Source organism: Alternaria conjuncta (genome assembly GCF_024043145.1).
Source record: "Alternaria conjuncta strain BMP 0040 chromosome Unknown scaffold_9, whole genome shotgun sequence".
Classification (NCBI taxonomy): Eukaryota; Fungi; Ascomycota; class Dothideomycetes; order Pleosporales; family Pleosporaceae; genus Alternaria; species Alternaria conjuncta.
Window position 1 is genome coordinate 1,324,318 of NW_026250098.1, and position 22,032 is coordinate 1,346,349.

Sequence of the window (22,032 nt, forward strand, 5' to 3'; positions counted from 1 at the left end):
GCATGCAAACGAGCGGAACATGGCCGTCACTGACAGCTGTCGCTACCGCGCTCAACGTGCGCTAGAAATGACGACTACTAAACCAAACAAACATAATTACCGCCAGTCCGCGCTCATCGTGCCCCCAATCCTATGCCCCAATCCTCTGCTCCTGAAGATCCTCTGCCTGTCCTGAAGATCCTGCCCGTCTCTGCCCCTCGGCTGGGGTCGACTGCAAATAGACGTGATGACGTCCTGCTATTCCCAGGCCTGCGTATGACGCAGCACTCGCCCTGCACCCAGCCTGCGGTGCGGCACGTCGACGGCACTGCACGTAGAACATGGCCTTTCACAGCCAGTCAAACCCCCTTCAAGACACGCTTGTCCGACCTGCTGCTTGTTGCCCTCCTCACACTCCCTCTGCCCAGGGTATCGCTGCCTTAGAAAACGAAAAGCCCGCAATCCACCGGGCTGAGCCGTGTTTGTCACCACAGCCTTTCTGCCAACGTCTTCTTTCTTCCGTGCCCACATCTCCATTTTGCTAGTCCTCTCCAGCAACCTGTCACTGTCGCGCGTGCATGGGATTTCTGCAATAGCAGCAGCACCTATTCGCTGCGCTCCACAAACGGTCGCCTACTCGACAACTCTCACCTCGCAACGTCATACTGCAGGGGCTCCCGAGCGCCTGCCATTGGGCTCCAGCATGGCCTACCGCGACCAACCCGACCCTCACCACGCTTCCTACGTATCGCCCTTTGACAAACAATACTACGACCGCGGGAGAAGCCCCGACTATGGCACAAGACCCAAGTCTCGCACTGGCACCAATGCCTCCGACTCTCAGCCTCGTGACTCCAGTCCTGCCTGGGACCGCCGCAGTTTCGACAGTGGCTCGCAGCCCATCCAGCAGCCACTGAAGAATGCCATCGGACATGCCTTCGACAAGTCTGATGCTGCGCGCGTTGTCGACCCAGATCTCATTGCTCAGATTACGGAGCAAGTGAAGAGGTCCGTCTTGGACGAGATCAAATCAAGCGGCATGGCTGGTGCTACACAAGCACAAAACATTCCCGTCTCCCCGCAGCAATGGGTCCCGCCCTCGCCAGTGTCGACATCCAACTCGATTCCGCCTCGAGACGTGTACACCCCGCCATCTCCAAAGCGCACCGACTTTCCAAGCCAGCAGTCTCCCGAGCGCGACCCTTTGTATCGCGACCCACTGCTGGATGGCAATAGCGACCTGCCTACCCCGCGTCCTGAGCGAAGCGCACCAGTAGAGCGAGAACGGCCATCTGCGCGACCGGGCCCCGCGCCCAGGATGATGACCGAAGACTATACCCCGATCGAGAAGATGTGGCAGCGACTGTTCGAGCCAGACGGTCAGCCTTTGCCTCGCCTTGGCCAGCTCTTGCGTGGACTGGCTCTGCACTTGGTGCGTATTCAGGATGACGGAGAGATCATGCGCTAACGACAATATAGATCGAAGACTACGAACCCAAGCACAGTCTGGTCATCTCCCCGGCCAAGATGCTCAAGTTCTATGAGGAGGTCAAGCTCAAAGATGAAATCTATCCATGGCAAAGTAAGCAGGCGCATGCTCATGCTCTCAACACATGCTAATATATGCAGCCATCTTTGGAGACCTCTCGTATTCCGCTCTTTCCAAAGTATACCGCGACATGCGATGCCAGCACCATCTCATCCAAGAACATCCCGCAGAAGCGCCTTACATCCCTGCGCTTACTCCCGAAGGCTTCCAGGAATGGATGACGACCATGATCCAGGCATATCCCGACACAGAGTACGAACGATTAGTAAAGGCCATCTTGGACATGCCGATCAGCAACGCAGACGATCGGAAGGAACGGTTCCCGAAAGAACTTCCTCGTAGGATGTTCCCGACCATCGAGAACCTACACGCGCAGCAAAGATGCGCTGCAGCCTTGTCCGCTGAGGGTGTTGGGCCGCTTCGTAAGGCACCTACCTTCCCACCGCCGCCGCCCAAGACCCAAGCCCCTCCCCCAGGGCCCAGTCTTGAACGCGAACGTAGTCCATATTCCTCGAGGCCCGAAGTGAGGCCAATGGACTTTGAAGATGAGCCAATGTCTACATCCGTACCTATCGAGCGGGAGCGCAAGCCTTACTCAGCCGCTCCTGGTGGCGGAAAATCCTATACCGAAGACATGAGCTCCAGCACCTACTCTGATACTTCCGCCAACGAGAAGCGTCGACGCGCGCAATCGAATGCCGGTCAGGGACCGTGGGGTCCTCCTCCTACGGACGCTCACTACCACCAGCAGCCACCTCCCCCTCGTGGCCCGAACGTCCGGCCGCGAAGCCCAAGCTTCTCCAACTTCGGCACTCAGTCTGATCCCACGGTGCGCGATATCCCCAGCAACTACTACGCTTCCAACATGCACAATCCCGCAGATGATCCCCATCGCCGCCGGGAATCTGATAACAAGAGGCACACCCGCCAACGAAGCGGTACCAATGGCATGGGTGCATCTTTCGACTCTCAGGCCCGATCGGTGTACGACGACGATGATTACCCGCGATCGAGGTGGAACTAGGGAAGATGAGAAAACATGCTACGACTACACCTGTCGCTACTAGTCTGTCACATTGCTAGATGACGGGCTCGCATTGCGCCCACCGAATTTATGACTTTACGACATATACCCCGAGTTCCCCGGTCGTTGCAGGTATTTCTTTTCTGCTTTCGGTGTATATCTGGTTTAGGAAGAAGTCGTGTTGTTTTTGAGAATCTGTAATGGTTTCGTCACATACCCTGTTTTGCTGTTACCATCTCCTTGCCTGGTTATTTTGTCGAAAAGGACGGTCGCTGTACAATATACTGCGCAGGCTTTTTGGAAAAACTTGACACCTGCTCTTGCCGTTACCATCTCGCGATGCAAAGTCACTCAATTCATGAAATATAAAAGCCAATCCCACATATACATATTACTTGGATAGTCGAAGTTGGTATAAAGGACATGTGCATTTCAACACTTTCCTCTCATCCATACACCATTCTGCTGTTCTGACCCCTCCTCTTCTACTTAGCTTCCTCGTCCTTCTTTCCCCTACCCTCATTCTTCGCCTTAGTACTAGCCAACTTCCCAACCCACCGACAGATCCCCACACCCATCTTCACGGCCTTGGCGCGATGTGTCTTTGCCAGCCGTGCTTCTTCTTCTTTGTCGAGATCAGACATGGACTTCAGCTGCTGTTGTGGCAGTATGTCTGTGAAGTCTTGGGCTGGTTTTGCTGATGATGAGGACTGCGACATGTTTCCAGCTGGAGAAGTTGCAGATTGGGTGGAGTGAGTAGAGTGAGCTGAGTGAGTGGTACGAGTGCTATGTTGATAAGAAGAAGGGTATCGCGGTATAGTTTCTCGGTGAGGAGTAGCGCCAAACTGGATGTGAGAATGTGCTGCAGGTGCGGTGGAGGTGTTAGACGACATGATGAGTAGTGGTTGAAGAGTTGTACTGACTAGCAATGGGCTGTTGGAAGCCTTCTCTTTGTGGTTGCTTTGATTGTCGTTAACTACAGCAAACAATGTTTAGTAGATGAACGGGAACAAGGGAATATGTCTTGGGGAAAGGGAGGTGGGTGAACGACTTTCTTGTTGTATCAGCTGTGTGAATGCATGTATTACTTGTACGCGTACACACACAGCTATATTTGTTGTGAAAGTGAAAAGGGCCTCCTCTGTGGCTGGTCATCTTATCCCAATGAAATGTGTGGCGGTGCGCGAGAAAGTTCACTTGTTTAAGCTTTTTGGTACGAAAAGACGTTGTACGAGGTGTAGAGAACTGCGTGTCCTCGGTCACACTTCGTTGCTTTTGGTGGTACTATGTTGCTTGGCTAGTGACTACACGACGTAAATAGATGTTCTGACATGGAAGAAAACGAAACTCCTTCGACTACAACGCCCCATCTTTATGTTTCTATATGATCGAATGTTACCAAGATTGACTGGGGCTGGCTATACCTTCCCGTAGTTCGAGGAAGTTCCTGAACTCAAGGTATTCGTTGTACTCTTCTTGAAACTGTCGGCGGGTGTCCATACGCTGTCGCGATCGTTCCATTCTTCTTGTCTTCGAGAAGTCTAACCGAGCGAGATGTCAGACTGTGGTATTACATAGCAAGGAAGTAGGCTGGTACTGCTGGATATGTTGGTCACTTACATCTGAATGGCTTGCATAACCACTGCCGCAGCTGGGGCGAGGAGATCAGTCCAAGCAAGATGCCGACCACAGCTACACAGACGCCGATCAACGTGAAGATGACCTCATTGGACCAGACGGTCGATGGATGCTCGGTGGAAACGGTCGCTTGTCGATGTAATATTGTGTGCAGCGTTGGGAATGCGATGCCATTTGCTGGGAACGCGAGTAAGAAGAGTAGGTATGGGTATGGGCATGCCATGTTGATTGTAACGACAGGGTGATGGTAGTGGTAATATAAAGGAATGGCTGACGATGGTTCGAGTAGAGATGTTCAGAGCTTGGGTGGACATTGTTTGACCTGCTGGGAGACAATCCCTTTTATTGCGACGCAGGCTTCGAGCACGTACATTTTCTGGGTTATATCCACAAGACGGTCTCTCGTCCTGACCGGTCCAGGACGAGCTTAAACGAGAAGGCGCGCGCGCGGTTCAACAGGATCAGTGCTACATCAATCACGTGAATGGCGTCGTTGCATCCTTCCAACGGCTTGTATGATGGGTGATTGGCTGGTCTTTGCGGCGGTACAACGTGAAAGTTAAAAGAAATGGTCGCATTACTTAGCGCATCGTTGCCCGCATGTAAACGGCGCAGGGTTTATGGAAGCGAGACTTCCACGCTACTCCAAACATGAGACCCATAAAAGGATCGACGCCGATCGACCTCCTTTGAGCTCCCGAACCCCCCGGAGCTTGTGTTGCGCCTTGCGCCCGGTCCACCGCCCACTACACCATCCTCGCCAGACTCTCCTTTGGGTGAGCGCGTCTGCTGTGGTCTGCATCCACCGCTCTGTAATGGTTTCGAAGATCGCAGGCTTCGTATATTCGCTGTCATGTCGAAGCTCACGGGCCTTGCGCCCGGTCCACCACCCACTACACCATCCCCGCCAGGCTCTCTGTTCAGTGAACGTTTCTGCTGTGGCCTGCACGCGCCCTGTAGCCGATCCAGAAATCGGAGGCTTGTGGAGCTCAAGTAGCCTCCTCAGCCGGAGCTGTTACCGAAGGGTGACGTGGTGATGCTGCGCCTCTTCCCTTGCTGCCCAGAGTCTAACATCTATTGCTGATAGCACTCAATGCTTTGCAGAAGGTTATGAAGTCCAGTGTCCTTGAGACGTGATTAGTTCTTAAGTGAGGTTGGAAGATAGTAGTCTCCAGAAAGCAAAGAGCACTGATCGAGATCCACCTGCGCCATCTGTTTATTTGGTGTACAGGAGCCGCGAAGCATTGGATTGCCTCAGCCAAGATAAGCTAAGCCAGGGATGTCTGGAGGAGGTGGAGACATGCAGTTGTCCATATCTTGTTGATGCCTCCCAGTATTATGGTTGAAGACTCGGAGTCCTGACCACTCGTTATCAACAGCAGATTTGTGGCTTGATGAGTATTATGTGAACCATGCTAAGGAGTCAAGGACATGCAACACCCCACTATAATAGGTTCAAACATCTCATTATGGCAAGGCGCGACCTCGCTGTCCAGCAGCCATATGCAACATCGTCGAATTTTGCTCAGGTGTATGGAAAGACAGAAAGAACACCAATGACAAGAGCGTGGTGATGGAGTTTGGAAGTTGTATATGGATCGATTATACCCAATACACACAGATCGCTTGCTGGGAAGGCCGAGAATGTAAATCATCGAAAGACTGAGAGACGACCAGAAGTTTCAGGTCCCTAAACACACAGGCTAGCTATGTGGAGAGCAGATTTGGGGCGATTCTGATTGCTCGAGCAAATGAACCGGGCCTTGCAGTCGTTAGGATCCTTGATCGCATGTTTGCTTGTGACAAGGCTGCACAAGGCTGTGTAGCCGAATGTCCATGTTGAAGCCGTGAGTCCAAAACGGTTACATTCGTTCAGACGAGGTTTTCGTATGTCATGTACATTTCTGAGATTGAAACCTGCGCATGCCAAAACCCTCCGTTTATAGTCTCTCAAATAGCGGCACACGGCTGGTCGTCGGTTTCGACCTACCAGACTTGCCGACAGTCGGTATAAGCTCTTCGTCCGGAACATAGTCCTTAAAGTCGTCGTGGACGCTGTCCCTAACATCCACCTGATTCCGATCTCTTGACTTCCACCTGGGCGCCTCTCCATTCTCAGCCCGACCAACACCCATCTCTCTCCACTTCTTCGGTGGCTTGACGCCCATCTCTACTAAGTTGGACCATATCCTCTCTCCGCGCTTGTTCCACCTCTCCATCCTCGCTTCGTATTCTGCATCGGAGGGTTGCCACTTGCTCTTCAGTATGCGGCGGATGGCTTCGGGCGAGACTTTGAAGTGTTGCGCGAGGACGGGTGTAGTGAATTTATCGGGTTGTGTGCTGTGCAGATGCCGTATGCCTTCCATCGTGTCGGGCGACAACTTCTTGCGCGGGCTCCATGCCTCGCCTCCCAGCTTCTCTTTCAGCGCTTCCTTTTGTACAGCCCACGCTGGGCGCTCGCGCCTTCGTTCTCGTTCGAACTCTCCCGTGAGAGCATCTTCTATCTCGGCCTGTTTTGGTTCCGCTATTTGTGGTTCGGCGGTGGGTATTATAGGCCCTACTTTGCGTAGTCGGCGCGCATCGGTCGAGAACCGCGATTGTTGCGGACGGAGTAGCGGTCGTCGAGCAACGAGGATTTGCTCGGTGTTTACGAAGGAGCGGATGAACAGGGTCAGCGTCGTTCTGGCGCAATTGTGGCAGCTCATGGTTGTTGGTGTTTGAGTATCGATAGTGCTTTCCTTCCGAAGTTCCTTAGGCTATCGCACGGACCTTCACCTCTTGCCACAGGCGGGCGACTAACATGCACTCTAACACTAACATCACAGTCATAGACTTGTAAACCGAATGTTTCAATGTGTCAAGGCGACGACACTAACGAATAAAAAGTTTCCACGTCTTTTCTTGGAACCAAGATTCGCTCACGTCGCTGCTACTCCCGGAGCAGGAGCCTCATTTTATCGCATGACACACCCTCAGGGCTCATACCCAATATCTTTGGGAAGTCGGAAAGGAATACGAACATTGCTGCTTGGCAATGATAGCAGTGCCTGCAAGAGCTCATGCGACAATCCCGATGATCTCCTCCCTTTTTATTTTCGGTCCTTCCTTACCTGGCGCACTACACGAACAGCTTGAGCCTGTCTTTCATTCCTCTTACTCATAAAGCTCTACCATTTTACTGTCCTCTATTCATCTTGATATCCCTCGATCCCCTACTTCTTCAAGCAACTTTCGGTCTCTCCTGGTCCCATGAACCGAACAACAGCCTCGTCAGTGTACTGCTTCGGCCCCCAAAGCCAAGACAACACCTCGCTTCCTGCGACCAGCTCTCGTCAATTCGAACCGTTTTCAGCTTCACCCATGTACAGACAAGATTGTAAAATTCTCCGCAGACATACCGAGCGGCTGCTGAACAAGTGACGGTAGCTGTTACAAGGCTGAGAACTGCGGCTGACTCGAATGGCTTTTTCCATTGGCCGGAAATTACTCCCAAGCAACGGAAGGCTTTCGCTAATGTGAACGGTGTGCTACAACGTCCTTGACTTCATCCCCAAATGTAGAACGTTGTGCAGGGCGCGGTGCGCCTTCGGTGAAAGTCGTGCTATTGAGGGATGGCAATTCGGCGACCATTCCATACAGCATATCATAAAGAGCACCATGGCAGTTCAAATATGTGCTTACTTCCTCCCATTTTCTAGCAGTCATCTCCAAATCATCCTATCTTGGGCTTTTCTAGTTCTTCTTCGGCAACAAACAGTCGAGTTTTCCCAAGATGACTATACGACACCGCGAACTCTTCACCATGGCACTCATCGGAGTCTATCTTACATTCGCGGCAGACGCATTCCCGACCGATCTCCACATGTCGAGCACCGAGCCACGCGACCTCGTAACTACAGACGCGAAGAACCTCAGAGAGCACATCGAAGTTTACGGCATACCGTATGGAGTCCTCGGCGCAGTGTCCCATGGCCTAACCTTCTACGTGATTCTCTGTCACTTCTTCGGCAGAAGACCTTTGCTCCCGTGGATGGCTTTGGAAAAAGAACGCTGGAATATCGCGGTGGTCACAATCTCATCGCTCATCTCGATCATCCTTTCTGGCGTTACGATGGCTCGCACAAAGGGCTCCCGTCCCCTGCTCATACTTGCGGGAATGCAAATTGTCCTCCATGCTCTGATAGATATCATCCACATACATCGCATGTGCGTTGGACATTCTGGTTGGAGTAATTCGACATCCTTTTGGGGGATCCCTCTCGTAGTGGTGTCGTGCTTCTCCATATATGCCTTTTACGAGTTTCCCTGTAAGTTGCGCTGAGTTCATCTGCGTGCAAGGTAGACTGACACCACTCCACAGTCGAAGAAGGCGATGGCGATGTCGGAAGCCTTTTCGGTACTGCCATCTTTATTGTCCTACTTGTGTGGATTGGCTTGACTGGATTGAAAACCTTGGTCGGCATCTTGATATGCTTTATGTCCAAGTTCAAGAATTGTGCGACATTTGGTGTTGCGATGGTCCTGCTCAGCTGCGGGCTCTTCTGGTTCGGTGATTTCGGCATGGCCATCGTGAGCAGGAGTACGCTGGGGACGCCGTCAAAGCAAGTCGCGGCACTGTATTACACGTACTGGGTTGTGGAGAGGCTCCCGCTATTCACATTCTAAGATGCATGTCGACGGCACGGTGGCTATCACAAATAATGTAGTTGTAGCATTCGTTGGTAGGAAGGATGCGTTCTGTTTAACCTAGCACTAGGTGTAACGCTATGTCGAAACCGGCTCGCTCTTGCGGCTTCGAAATCTGATCCGCACTAGTACGCGACGGAGTGGTGACATCAACGAACATGCGTCAGTGCCTCCTGCGTCTTCACGCTATCTCGACAGCGAAGTCTTCCGTGGCAGTTTCCTCGCAAGATCGATCGCGGGGCGATCGCGGCAAAAATGGAAGTGGATCCCCTCATACCCATGCGCGCTAGGGCCTCGGTATCATATGACGGACCATCTTCGCCGTACATCGTGTAATGATTATCTCTTGTCGAATATCTGAGTGTTTGACAGAGTCGACGTCGTTCACCTGTGTTTCTCTCTCATTTACTTGAATATGGCTATGCCAAATATGTTCCAGAGGCGAACAGCCAACACTAAAGAGTACGTCCAGAAGCGGAAGACGATCGATGGCGCACACTAACCGCTATCAGCTGCTGGGGATACCGATTCGAATGGACGCCTGAACATCTTACACCGGAGCAAATGAAGCCTATGAAGTTTTCGTACGATGTACTAGCAGAGGAATGTCTGGATCGTTTGAACGCCATCTCGCCACCGCACAAGGGTGCTCTGCCAAGGAACGATAGCAACCGCGCCGCGCTATCATCAGTTCCGGGCACCGAAGAAGAGAAAAAAGAGCCATTGCCAGTACCCAAGAGGGATCTCTACGCGTTGCTGGAAGAGAATCACAACTCCGATCCTAAGCTTGCCGAACTGTGGCGCGAGGTGCACACCGTACCGGACTGGGTGGATTGGGAACAGATCGCAAGAGGACAGGATGTGTTCTATCGCTATGGCGGACCCGCCTTGACTGGTCTCACTTTTCAATCACTCTTGGGTGGCATGGGCGCTGCGCGAGTGGTTGAGACATTAGCCAGAACAGGAGGCTTCAGCACAAAGGTAGCAAGAGGCAGACTGTTTGAAACTACACAGCACATCCTCCAATGCACACGGACACTGGATGGACTCAAACCAGGTGGAGAGGGTTTCGCCTCATCGATCCGTGTCCGCTTCCTACACGCCGCGGTCCGGCAGCGCATTATGAAACTCGCAAAAGAACGCCCAAGCTACTTCAACGTGGAAGAATGGGGAATACCAATCAACGACCTCGACCAAATCGCAACAATCGGAACCTTCTCTTCAACTCTGATCTACCTCAGCTTCCCCCGCCAAGGCATCTTCCTCCGCAAACAAGAAATCGACGACTACCTAGCCCTATGGCGCTACATCGGCTACCTAATGGGCACACCCGACGAATGGCTATCCACCCCAACAAAAGCCAAAGCCATCATGGAATCGCTCCTCTACCACGAGGTCGACCCCTCGGAAATGTCCAAAACGATGGCCAACAACATCATTTATGCGCTCAAAGAAGAGCCCCCAACTTTCTCGTCCGCAGATATGCTAACCGCCAGCGCCCGCTGGCTAAATGGCAACGCACTCTGCGACCGCCTCGGCCTAAAACGCGTTTCCGCATACTACTGGTCCCTCATGGCAGGCCAATGTCTCTTCTTCATCTTCTACTGCTACACATACAGCCTGTTTCCCAATGCAGATCGCAGGAGGATCGACCGCGCGAAAGAAATCTTCTGGACGCTGATAGTGAAGGCGAAGTGGGGGTTGGCGGGGACGGAAACGTCGTTTGACTTCAAGTACGTGCCGCAGTATGATACGTTAACGCATCTGGGTAATATCGGAGAGAGAAAGAAGGTGGCGTTGAGCAATGAGATGAGGAATTTGAAGGCGTTGGGGATTGGAGTGGGGGTTTTGGCGGTGGGCACGTTGGTTGCGGTTAAGATTGCGGTAAGGGTTGTTGGGACATTATGGTAGATGCTCTTGTAGAGGGTTTGTACGATATTGATATGATGGGTTAAGGGCTCTGTTATTAGACTCAAGGTTAGACGAAAATACCCAGGTGAAGTTACTGGTTACTTCTGTCTTGCCTCACCTTCTCATCCAGCTTTATTACAGTAAGAGGTTCACTCACCCTCAAGTTGTTGCGTAAGGTCACCGCCGTTGTACACGCACAAGCAACCTCCACTGGCCATGGCCTCATCAAATATAAGTTCACGTCTTCGTCTCTATCTTCTGTCCTTACTAATCTCGATCACAATAACAACACAACTTCAGTGTGAGCTCACACTTGGCACAATCTAACACATACCGACACCAAAATGGCAAAACGCAAGTGTCCCCGAAACCCAGAACAAGACGGTGTATGCGGCTGCCCTTCATTCTGGAGGTACCTGAAAGCCAGTGCCGCGCCCAACAACAAGACCATGTCTTCCCCACCTACCAAGTCTTCGTCCCCAATTCTTGTCATCATTGAGAGTGAACGTGACGAAGACAAAGACTTGCATCACCGGAAGCGACAGAAACGCGAAGACAGTGTAATCACACAGACTGGTGTGATTGGCCTCTCAGCATCAGAGTCTCAGGCGTACATGGCCAGCAAGTATGTGGCCGGAGAGTCCGATAGGAAGATACAACATGTTATGGAGGCGGCGCGGCGCGCGCAGAAGAGTCGCCGGGCGGAGAAGGAAAAAGCGAAACCAATCAGACCGGTGCAGATTCTGGTCGACTATAGCTTACCTACTGGTCCTGAGAGGCTGGATTGGGACACGGACGAAGTTCGTCGGATGGTCGGGGAGATTGCTTGATGGAGGCTGTGGTGAATGGAATTGGACCACGGCGACGGGTATGGAAGATTCATCGGAAAGGGTGCGGTAGCAAAGGTCATGAAACAACAATTCATATACATTCTAGTATGTGGGTATAGGTACTGCCTAGCGGAGATTTTGCGAAGGGTATGCAAGGATATGAGAGTCGTAAACATTGCGAGTATGTTCAGTTGTCACCAAACGTACGGCTAAGCCGATGTCAGTAATTGATCCGCGGGTGGGGTGTGAGGGACTGACCTTATTCTCATACGTCCAGAAAGTGCCGCTGTGCTGTATGCCTTTGCTCTTGATCACTTCGATCATCTTCATCACTGACTCCTCTGGTGTGATTATGCCCTGGACTTCCCACGGTAGCTGAACGTTCGCCATGTCTGTTGCGACTTCTCCCGGGTGCATGCACAAGATGATGGTATCATCGTCTTTTCTCTTCAACTCGGCGGCCATGTGCCTTACTGCCATATTGAGTGCAGCTTTTGACGCAGCATATGCAGCGAACCCGTCCTCCATCTCCCGGAAGTTACCTTGCGAGCCCGAGTCGCTAGACATGAAGACAATGGTGCCAATTGGTATGTTTGTTTTCAGCAACTTTTGCGCTGTGATGATGGGCCCAATGGTGTTGGTATGCAAATGGAAGGCAAACTCGTCGAAAGACCTAGAAAATATTAATTTCCAGTACTTCAGCCACTTCAGATTGATTGTCGTTTATTGGAAATGCACGCTTTAGCCATAACCAGCAAGGCGTAACGGCAACGGTAAAGGGAGACTCACAGCTCAGTGGCCCTCTACATCGGTTAGTGCGGCTCCCTTGCATGCTGGCGACAATGTCGGACTTACGTTTGGGTATCTTAGCACTCCTGCGTTTAGTACGACGTAGTCTATCTTCAGGTTCGGTATCATGGCCAGTTGCGCAACGAATTTCTGCGGATGGCCAGTTAGTTTCCCTCTGGAAAGACAAGGCCATCTTCAACAGCACACACCTCTATGCTTTGCTCTGACAATATGTCGCATGTGTACATTTGGCATCGGCCATGATCGCTCCCCGCTTGTCCCCACAGACCGCTGGCATGACCGGCCCAAGGCTCCCGCACAGTAGCGATGATGCGCTCATTCTTAGTTAACAGCTGTCTGACAAACTCTAGCCCTATGCCTCTGCTGGCGCCGAGTATCAGCCATGTGGTAAAGTCCTCATCGGCGTATAGAATGCCCGGAATCTGGTCCATCCGGTCGGTCGAGGTGTGGCGGGGCACGATGATGTCAACCGTCGAGCTGGGGCTGAAGTGCGACTGACCAACACTAGAAGGCTGTTTGCAAAGAGGGCAGAATAGTGTCGATCCTGGCCGGCGCTTGAAATAGTAATGTGCTGCTGTGCAGATAACAGAGAACGTTATTCATGACCCTGGCCCGTCATGTTAGGGAACCAGGTGCGTGGAGGTGCGCGGGTTAGTGGGCATGTCACATCGATTTGCGGACCCTTGTACAGGCTTCACATATCGAATTCGGGCCAGGGAAAGCAGGGAAGAAGCGTCCTGCAGGGCAACGAAATAGGCCAGACGCTGCTTATTCTACCACCGGAGGAAAGAAGAGCGAAATTCTTCACGATGATTGACGGCAGCAAAAGTACTAAAAGCAATCGCAGCAGCCAACGCAGCACTTGGTGACGGCATTATCCCGCAAGCCCCGTGCAAGATTGCCGAGTAAGTTGTGAGATAGCCTAGGGAGTCAGGAGTCGCAATGGACGGCGTGGCGTGAAAGCAGCGACGGCAAGTTGGCTGAGGAACAAGACCGCCATTTGATCGCGATTCCTGTTTGCCATCCCGGACCGGTTCCACCCGAGCACTTTTTGCTACTGAGTTATACCTGTCGCCTGATTGGCTAGTCCCGTGACCCGTGCTCGCGTCAGGGCCCTGGGCCCGTCATTTCGTCGCGGCTAACGGCAAGATTCTTAAAACTCTCTCAAGCCTCTCAACTCCTACTTGGCCATCTTTTCTCTCTCACAACCGCTCAGTTACGACTAGAGTTACATCAACTTTCACCACTCCACCTCCACCAACACTTAATCTTACCCCAACCACCACCACATCTTCAAAATGGGTTTCGAGCAGGGTACGTTTTCTTGACACCGGTTAGACGTCATCGGCTGTCTGTCACTTTGTCGACCATCGTCTGCTACCCATTGGGCCTGCGCGCATACCAATATCCGACTCCTATGAGAAATCAATTATTCCCGGTGTACCGTCCGAATAATTGAAAACTCAAGAAGCGGTGAGCGCAAGGTGGCAGCTTTGCGACAAAGGGCGGACGGTGGCGGATTGTTTGGCTGGGCAAAGAAATTTTGTCACGACATACAACTAACACTTTGCACAGGCGATGCTAAGAAGGGTGCCAACCTCTTCAAGGTACGAACACACCGAGCCGGCCTCAGCGCCATCGAACACGCCTTCCGAACGTAGTCTAACGAACCTCCAGACCCGCTGCGCTCAGTGCCACACCCTGAAGGAGGGCGAGGGCAACAAGATCGGCCCCAACCTACACGGTCTCTTCGGCCGCAAGTCCGGCCAGGTTGAGGGTTTCTCATACACCGACGCCAACAAGCAGAAGGGTGTCGAGTGGGGCAACGAGACTCTCGTACGTTATACCCCAAGAAGACGCTTATGTGGTGGGCATGCATGCTGACGAAGCACAGTTCGAGTACCTCGAGAACCCCAAGAAGTACATCCCCGGAACCAAGATGGCTTTCGGTGGTCTCAAGAAGCCCAAGGACCGCAACGACTTGATCACCTTCCTCCAGAACGAGACCAAATAAGCGTATCACCTCTCGAACGTTTATACCATCCTATCGACACGCCATGACCTTTCTATAATACCTTTTCGACCCAAAAACTGTTTGGATTGTACCATCATCGATGATAGACGAACGACGGAGGCGGTGAGCGCAGTTAGACCGCAATACCCCTTCATGTAGATTATGTTAGGTGTATCATTTCAAGGCGCTTTTCGACTTTGGTGCGGCATAGAGCCTGTTTGGACTTAGTTGCACTTTCGGAATACCAAATCTCCTCTACCGATCATTCAATACGCTCATCATCTTCCGTGAGCAAGTAGCCAACATCGTGCAACCCATAGTGATTCATTTCGATTTACTTCCAGCGACGGCAGAGTTGGTCAAAGCATCGGTTTCTTATCTCAGACTACAGACTTCCAGCTTATGATGAGCGAATTGCGTACATCGCAAATTTTCTGACACGTTGAGCGGCATTTCCACAAAATGTACAGACTAGAAGAATAGTCTAGTGCTAGCCTCTAGGGAGCGACTCACGCGAGCAGCGAGCACCTTGCATCCTCGGACCTGAGGAACATGCAGCCAGGAACATGCGCTCTACCGGTGCTTTCTCCGACAGCTAACCGAGGATAGTGTGGCTGGAGCTCGTGGGTGCTTGCGGAAGACTTGCAATGGCAACAACTCGTTTCGCTAGACAGCGTGGGTAGTAAAAGCAATGGGGACTCAAGAAACTAGACACATTGCGTCTCGTCAGCTGCGGGATGCCAGTAGTTAAAGTGTGAGGCTTCGTGGCGCCTTTTCCACATCATCTCCACGTGAAAGCAGGTCAAGTGTGGGGGAAGCGCAGGTGCTCGTCGCAGTGGTGTCATCGCCGGAAGACTCCGTGTACATCAGCCATCTAGTCTGTGTCATAGGGCACACGAGCACATGCGTCTCTCTTCCACTTCACTATTCTCTTTCTCAAATCGCTCCCCAGCATCCAGACGCGCCGTTACCTCGGCCTGTAGCAGCGAGACCAATTAGCGTCATAGTGGGGCGGGAACTGTGCTTCGGGTAGCTCGACAGTGAACACCACCATCACCAGCACCACTTTGGCGAATACGCAGCGACGAAGGCCGTTTCGGCCTGTACAATTGGCATCATGTCGTGGAAACGGAGCGAGAGGCTGATGGACACCATCAAGGTGGGCGAGCCTGTCGCACAGTCGCGGTTGTAGCTAACATTTGGATAGCACTACAGCAACTTTCCAGCAACCGGTATGCAGCACGCGTGGTCACTTACAGTATTCGTCTGACATACCACCAGGTGTCTCCTTACGGCAGATGGTACAATTTGGAGAGAAGCCATCTACGGGAACCCTCTTCCGCGCGTCACAATTCCTTTCTGAAGAACTGCCCATACGGTTAGCCCACCGAGTGGAGGAGCTCAACGAACTTCCAGATGGCCTCAATGAGATGCCCTCGATTCAAAGAGTGCGCGACTGGTATGCGCAGTCATTCGAAGTGTGTATTGCTAAGGTTCTCGCTGGAGCGCGTTGACTCATCTGACAGGAACTCGTCGAACTGCCCCGGCCGACCCTCTCGAGCGAGGTCAAGGAGCGACTCCTCAAACCAGCGAAGAAAGCCGGCGACAAGAGCCTGATGAGCAAGCCGACGCAGAACCCCAGCATCAAAACAGGACAATACCGTTCCGCGCCGACGACGAACGGCAACGGCAATGGCAACGGAAACGGCGGCACCATCACAAAAGAAGTGAAAGGCGCGAGCCGGAGATACTATGCCGCGGCAGACGACGGACAGGAATGGCCGCCAGAGCTGGGCGCATACAACACAAAGTTCGCAGACACATTGGAGAAGATCAAGAGGCGGCACGACAGCGTCGTTACGACGGTCGCACAGGGTATTCTCGAGTGGAAGCGCAAGAGGCAAAGGATGCAGATCGACCACAACATTCAAGCCTTCCTCGACCGTTTCTACATGTCGCGTATCGGTATCCGTATGCTCATCGGCCAGCACATCGCCCTCACAGACCAACGCTCGCGAAACGATCCCAACTACGTCGGTATAATCTGCACAAAGACCAATGTCCAAGAACTGGCTCAGGAGGCTATTGAGAATGCGCGTTTCGTCTGCGAGGACCACTACGGACTATTCGATGCGCCGAAGGTCCAGCTCGTATGCAACCCGGATATCAGCTTCATGTACGTGCCAGGACATTTGTCGCACATGCTCTTCGAGACTCTCAAGAACTCGCTGCGTGCTGTGGTGGAAAGACATGGACAGGACAAACAAGAGTTCCCCGTAACCAAGGTCATCGTTGCAGAGGGCAAGGAGGATATCACAATTAAGATTTCGGATGAAGGAGGCGGTATCCCACGATCATCGATCCCACTGGTATGGACATACATGTACACGACCGTCGACCAAACACCGAGCCTGGACCCCGACTTCAACAAGAGCGATTTCAAAGCACCCATGGCTGGATTCGGTTACGGGTTACCCATATCAAGGCTATACGCACGCTACTTTGGAGGAGATTTGAAGTTGATTTCTATGGAAGGGTAAGCCTCCCAACTCGTACCCCAAGATAATCTCGTCACTAACAACATCGGTCATAGATACGGCACAGATGTCTACCTCCACCTCAACCGCCTCTCCTCCTCCTCAGAACCTCTGCAATAGCAATTACCCGTCATGAGGGGCGGATGGACGTCGAGCGAACTCATCCGGTCATCCCGAGGAATGGCGCAAAGTAACGGTTCGCGAAAGTATAACCCTTTCCTGGCGAGCAAGGCGATGAAGCTCAAGCTGTCGGGTCAGGTCAGCAGGGAGATTAGTGAGAGGAGACAGGTGGGCGATGCGGCAGATATGTTTGCTGACAAGGCTAGTGGAGAGGATGGTAAGCCTTGGTGGAGGAATGTCGGTATGGAGGAGGGTATGTGAGATGTACGATTTTCGGTTTGGCAGATATCGTTCAGAGATGCGGTTGAAAGTTGAGGGGCAACAGATGGGCTTTGACATTGGCATTTTCCGCGACCTTTTGGTGAAAAGGTATCAATCGTTCTCTGGGTTCGGTCCGGCCTGGGCTGGCAAAGGCTTGGGCTTGAGCACCTAAGAAAGACACGGCGTTTGGCGAAGGCCATGTATGATCTTGGAACACAAATGAGAATAAGACGGAAGGAAGCAATAGTTACGCAACGCAAAATAGTAATGTTGTACGTCTTGCCATTGGAAACTTCCCTGATATGAACCAAAAGAGCTGGGGTATAACGCGATCCGCCTTAAATCCAAAGTAACGCCAAAGAATCTCACGATCAACTCACGACCTTCCGTCTAAGCAGTTCCTTGTCCTGAACTAACTCTCTTCCTCATCTTCGCGATATCCCTCTCTTTGCCCTTCCCACTCCTCGCTGGACTCCCACTCCCAGCCATACCCTGCCCTTCTGCAGCTCCACTTCCAGTACCTTGTACCTCCCACTCATCGTTCCAATCCGCAGGCGGTTGTGTGAGACCAAGGACGATGTTACGGTAGAACGCGCGCGTTTGGGGTACACTCTGTATCCACCACGAATTAGCAACCGATCTCCTCTCCAACTTGTGTGATCGTTGACGGGACATACCTCATTCCTCACCCCCGCAATCCACATGAGCATCTCCTCACTCTCTAGTATACTAACCGCCTCATCCCTCTTCTGCCTCTCCTCCCACGCCCTCCCCTGCGCTTCGCCAGAGAAAGAATTCCAATTCTTGCCCCGTGCCTGTATACTCTTCCGTGTTTCTAGCGTGGCTTTACTGGGAGCCTCCCCTTTACCAGCACTACTTCCTCCTGTTTGTGGTGATTGCCCATGTAGACGGTGCGCGCCGTACCCGCCGCTGCTGGAACCAGCACCGGTGAGTGTATCGTAGTCTAACGTGGTAGGGGGTCCAGTGAACTGGGCGTTGAAGGCGGCTTCTGATTCGATTTCGTCGTTGGTGATGGGTGCGTGGCCGCCGGTAGCGTGAGTGAACGAGGGCTGGTGCGCGTGGTGCTGGTTGTGGCTGTTTATGATTTGTTGCGCTTCGGCGATGAACTGGAGGTTTACGCCGCCGGGGTTGGGGGGTGGCCATGTCATGATCGCATTGCTGGGGTTTGAGCGGGAGATCTGGGATCTGAGGCGTTTACAGAACGGGTGTGTTGGTGCGATGCTGTGTATGTGCGATGCGGTCGGAGCTTGGTGTTTGGGTGGGGTTGCGGTGATGGTCAATGTCCGCGGGGGAGGCTGAGATGGGAAGGTGGCAGCGACGAGGCACTACCATCATGCTTCCCAAGACTGGTAGTACGTGCTTGTTTGTTAGTGCTTTGTGTGCTGCTGCGTCGCAGCTTTCGTTAATCAGAGCATATTGGTAGACAGAGAACCGTTCTGATATCGAATGGTTTTTGACATTGATATCTAGTAGCTACTGCTATGCTTAGAGACGTCGACTCCTTCCCATCTTGACCGTCGACCTTGGATATTGCCGTCTAGTGATGTGACCAAAACGCTGAAATGCCAATCTATGCCCAATGCTTAACACACGCGCCGAGAGATCAAGTCCGACTTGATCGAAGCGCGAATCCCTGGTAACCTTCTTTGTCCGTCTATAGTGCCGAGCCAGACTTGCACTGGCCTAGTTCGTTACGATTCTTCCAACATCCGCTCCCAGGGGAGCAGGCGCGCCGCAGATTTCCCCGGGAGCTGAATAGGAGTTAGGCTATGTGCCGCCATTTGCCTGCTGATGCTCAGCCTTGCTGCCCTTACCTCGCCAGGTGCTGACCGCCGGTATGTCGGCTTTCAATCTCTCTTCCTGTGTTGAGTACGCCTTGGGCGTCAATTTTATCAACGTGTGTAGCGGGACCTCCATCCACGGGCTCTGCTCTTGTGGTACGTTCATGAAGTATGCGTAGATACACCTCAGGATGGCCTGGTGTGTAACGATCAAGATGTTCTCGCTCCGCTCCAGCTCCATGATAATGGGCTCCAAACGAATGACAACATCGCGATATGACTCTCCACCCAAGTAACGGTAGTTGTATTTGTCCTCGTCGCGTTGCTTGAAGTCTTCGGGGAACTTCTGTTCGATTTGAGCGTATGTGAGACCGTCGCAGACGCCGGAGTCGAGTTCGTCGAGCGCTTTCCATTCCAACTTCTCGAATGTGAGGAATCGTGCGGTTTGGATCGTTCGCTTCAAGGTTGAGGTCCAGACAGTAAGTTTGCGACCGTCGCCGACCGATTTCGCAACCAGACCGGGTAGCGCATGCGCGTAAGCATCTCCTCGCTCTGACAGGTTTGCGTCGCCTCCAATTTGGCCCGTGAGGTTGTACTCGGATTCACCGTGCTGCCACGATTAGTTTTCATAGTATGGGTTTGCGACATATACTTACTCGCGATAACCAGATCGAGCGCGGCTTGATGTGGAGATTCATCAAGTAGTAGACGACCCTACTCTGGAGATAGTCCTGGATCTGGTTGATGATGACTTGCTTTCCCACATCGATGAGCTTGACATATGTAAGATCGCGCTCGTCCTCGTCTATGGTCTGGTACACCTTCTCGTAGTTCCGGATACGGTTGCGGAAATCCGCTGCAGCTTCCTCGGGGTCTTGACCGACATAGTCTGGAGATGTCGTCTTTACTTCCAATATGTTGCTCATAATGAGATCCTCGTCGTCGCACTTTGACTCAACGAATAGTGTCTCGATGTTCTCGGCAGCGCATCGCTCCTGTATCCACCTGCGCCGGCTCTTGGTCGAGTTTGTGGCGTCTAGTATCGCGATCAAGCCCCTGCCCTCAGAAAACCATTTGCACATGTCGTTAACAGCTGCTTCGGCGGCTGCTTTCCGGAGACGCTCTCCTTCTGGGTTGGAGGTATCGAAGAACTCGGCGGAGGGGTTTGGGGTCGCAGTACGACGATACTGGCCAACGTTGAACGTCTTGGATTTGATCGATAACCAATGGAGGTAGCGAACCACTGCGTTGCAACTCGTTAGTGTTTATACGAGACCGTACAGGAGAAACGTACCTTTTTGTGCAATCAAACTCTTGCCCCGCGCGGGCAAGCCTACCATGACGACGCATATCCGCGTGTCTTCGGCCTGTACACCAGCACCGTTAGTCTTTCTGCTTGGTCTTACGAAGTCGCCAGCAGGCACTGCGCGCATATTGGGCGCATAGAAGCCATTGGAGTCGGCATTGGAGTCGGTCATTGTATGCGGCAAGTACAGCTTCCTGAAGTCCAGTGACGATGCGACTGGCGAAGCGAAGTAAAAGTTATACGGATCGGAAATCTAGCCGAAGGTATTCCGAGATGCAGCGAGAATGCGGCTTTTAATCAACGATGTAGCAAGGGCAGATGCTAGGCGGTCAACAGAAGGCTGTGGAGTCGCACGGCTGAAGTCGTCTGTTAGGTGAAGCAATAAGTGTATGGACGTCGAGTGTCGTGTTGCAGGGTCGTCAGGTCGGCCCGGCAGTCAAGAAGCGAGAGGAGATGGATTGATTGACGATGATTCCCCCGCATTCGGTACGGCGTCCTTCTTTTCACAAGCCAGAGCAATAAGCGTTCGGATTGCGGCTCCAGGCTAGCGGGCGCGGTGGAGCAGATGTAACGGGTGATTCTCATTCGATAGCACGTGTGGCTGCAGTCCGATGTGTCCACATGTCCGGCAGTCGTGACAGCGCAAACAACGGTCATCGTTGGCGCCTGCCCATGCGCATTCCTTGGTGCTTGCCTACAGCAATGGGCACCGGCAGGACAGCTCCAAGACTCTCAGCCGTTGCCATGCTGCTACGAGCTCTCCGGGTCGTGTGCCACGATGCCGCCTGCTTCTGCGGTATGACGACAATGGCTCCAGCAGCATAGCTAGGGGGTCCAGAAACATGCCTGCCTAAAGCCGCCGATTGCCGGAAAGACGTGATGGATGGGAGCGAAATTTCTTTACATCGTCGTAGTCGCGCGCCAGTCGTCGTAAATCGGCAAAAAAACAATGGTGCATGCTGGAGATCCCAGCAAGGAAAAAAGACTACTTACAGTCGATATGGAGTAAGTCCGGTGATGCATCGTTGACATCAGTTATTGTACGCGTTGTGATGAGGGGCGTCACGTAAGCTTTCGTCGTGGCGGGGCAGTGGGCTGCCAGAGTATCGTGTACCTCGCGATCTGTCGCCTGGGCGTTGAAGGTTGAAGGATCAAATGCACACCACGCAAATGGGATAGACTGCTCTTGCTTAAGGTGCGTACACGCAAGCCCGGGGTACGTCCAGGCCGCTATCGCTCTGGTACTGCGGTGTGTGATCGCCGCGGGATTGGTTACCACTCCCCACGTGTGGCTGACCTGATAACAACGCAGTGCAGCCATAGGCGTACAGTTGGAAAAGCACTCAGCAACACAGATAGATAATGCGAAAAGTAAAAGTTTTTTTCATGTCGTGTGCAACTCCTCATTACATCGTTTCCCAGAATTCGCCGACGCTATGTGCAATCCTACGCCAGACTCAAGCTATAAAGATGCGGGTATCTAGCAATGCTAAAATCATCCTGCGCTACAAATGCCATGCTAAATCACTCTCCAGACGGCCGTTATATGTCATGGACCTTGATCC

General features: G+C 52.5%; 10 protein-coding genes across 10 annotated transcripts; 4 read left to right on the forward strand and 6 right to left on the reverse strand.

Moving 5' to 3' along the window:
* Positions 1-682: 682 nt before the first annotated feature.
* On the forward strand, positions 683-2,552 carry J4E85_006908 (uncharacterized protein; the record flags this gene model as incomplete). The annotated part of the gene is made up of 3 exons (XM_051471143.1): positions 683-1,411; positions 1,459-1,561; positions 1,609-2,552. The coding sequence occupies 3 exons, from the start codon at positions 683-685 to the stop codon at positions 2,550-2,552; spliced, it is 1,776 nt and encodes a 591-aa protein (XP_051325353.1).
* A 485-nt stretch (positions 2,553-3,037) lies between these two features.
* Positions 3,038-4,073, reverse strand: J4E85_006909 (uncharacterized protein; the record flags this gene model as incomplete). The annotated part of the gene is made up of 2 exons (XM_051471144.1): positions 3,038-3,279; positions 3,977-4,073. The coding sequence occupies 2 exons, from the start codon at positions 4,071-4,073 to the stop codon at positions 3,038-3,040; spliced, it is 339 nt and encodes a 112-aa protein (XP_051325354.1).
* Positions 4,074-6,130: 2,057 nt separating this feature from the next.
* On the reverse strand, positions 6,131-6,895 carry RRG9 (Required for respiratory growth protein 9 mitochondrial; the record flags this gene model as incomplete). The annotated part of the gene is made up of 1 exon (XM_051471145.1): positions 6,131-6,895. One exon carries the CDS (start codon positions 6,893-6,895, stop codon positions 6,131-6,133), a length of 765 nt encoding a protein of 254 aa, XP_051325355.1.
* Positions 6,896-8,513: 1,618 nt separating this feature from the next.
* On the reverse strand, positions 8,514-8,758 carry J4E85_006911 (uncharacterized protein; the record flags this gene model as incomplete). The annotated part of the gene is given in 2 exon segments (XM_051471146.1): positions 8,514-8,596; positions 8,611-8,758. The coding sequence occupies 2 exon segments, from the start codon at positions 8,756-8,758 to the stop codon at positions 8,514-8,516; spliced, it is 231 nt and encodes a 76-aa protein (XP_051325356.1).
* A 548-nt stretch (positions 8,759-9,306) lies between these two features.
* Positions 9,307-11,617, forward strand: J4E85_006912 (uncharacterized protein; the record flags this gene model as incomplete). The annotated part of the gene is made up of 3 exons (XM_051471147.1): positions 9,307-9,338; positions 9,389-10,760; positions 11,147-11,617. The coding sequence occupies 3 exons, from the start codon at positions 9,307-9,309 to the stop codon at positions 11,615-11,617; spliced, it is 1,875 nt and encodes a 624-aa protein (XP_051325357.1).
* Positions 11,618-11,719: 102 nt separating this feature from the next.
* Positions 11,720-12,858, reverse strand: J4E85_006913 (uncharacterized protein; the record flags this gene model as incomplete). The annotated part of the gene is made up of 5 exons (XM_051471148.1): positions 11,720-11,743; positions 11,876-12,290; positions 12,407-12,420; positions 12,473-12,556; positions 12,616-12,858. 5 exons carry the CDS (start codon positions 12,856-12,858, stop codon positions 11,720-11,722), a joined length of 780 nt encoding a protein of 259 aa, XP_051325358.1.
* An 867-nt stretch (positions 12,859-13,725) lies between these two features.
* J4E85_006914 (uncharacterized protein) lies at positions 13,726-14,441 on the forward strand (the record flags this gene model as incomplete). Its single annotated transcript, XM_051471149.1, has 4 exons — positions 13,726-13,741; positions 14,003-14,034; positions 14,105-14,263; positions 14,322-14,441. The coding sequence occupies 4 exons, from the start codon at positions 13,726-13,728 to the stop codon at positions 14,439-14,441; spliced, it is 327 nt and encodes a 108-aa protein (XP_051325359.1).
* A 1,117-nt stretch (positions 14,442-15,558) lies between these two features.
* On the forward strand, positions 15,559-17,098 carry J4E85_006915 (uncharacterized protein; the record flags this gene model as incomplete). The annotated part of the gene is made up of 4 exons (XM_051471150.1): positions 15,559-15,600; positions 15,701-15,919; positions 15,968-16,977; positions 17,035-17,098. The coding sequence occupies 4 exons, from the start codon at positions 15,559-15,561 to the stop codon at positions 17,096-17,098; spliced, it is 1,335 nt and encodes a 444-aa protein (XP_051325360.1).
* A 651-nt stretch (positions 17,099-17,749) lies between these two features.
* Positions 17,750-18,528, reverse strand: J4E85_006916 (uncharacterized protein; the record flags this gene model as incomplete). Its single annotated transcript, XM_051471151.1, has 2 exons — positions 17,750-17,971; positions 18,037-18,528. 2 exons carry the CDS (start codon positions 18,526-18,528, stop codon positions 17,750-17,752), a joined length of 714 nt encoding a protein of 237 aa, XP_051325361.1.
* A 619-nt stretch (positions 18,529-19,147) lies between these two features.
* J4E85_006917 (uncharacterized protein) lies at positions 19,148-20,639 on the reverse strand (the record flags this gene model as incomplete). The annotated part of the gene is made up of 3 exons (XM_051471152.1): positions 19,148-19,771; positions 19,818-20,404; positions 20,456-20,639. The coding sequence occupies 3 exons, from the start codon at positions 20,637-20,639 to the stop codon at positions 19,148-19,150; spliced, it is 1,395 nt and encodes a 464-aa protein (XP_051325362.1).
* Positions 20,640-22,032: the final 1,393 nt, after the last annotated feature.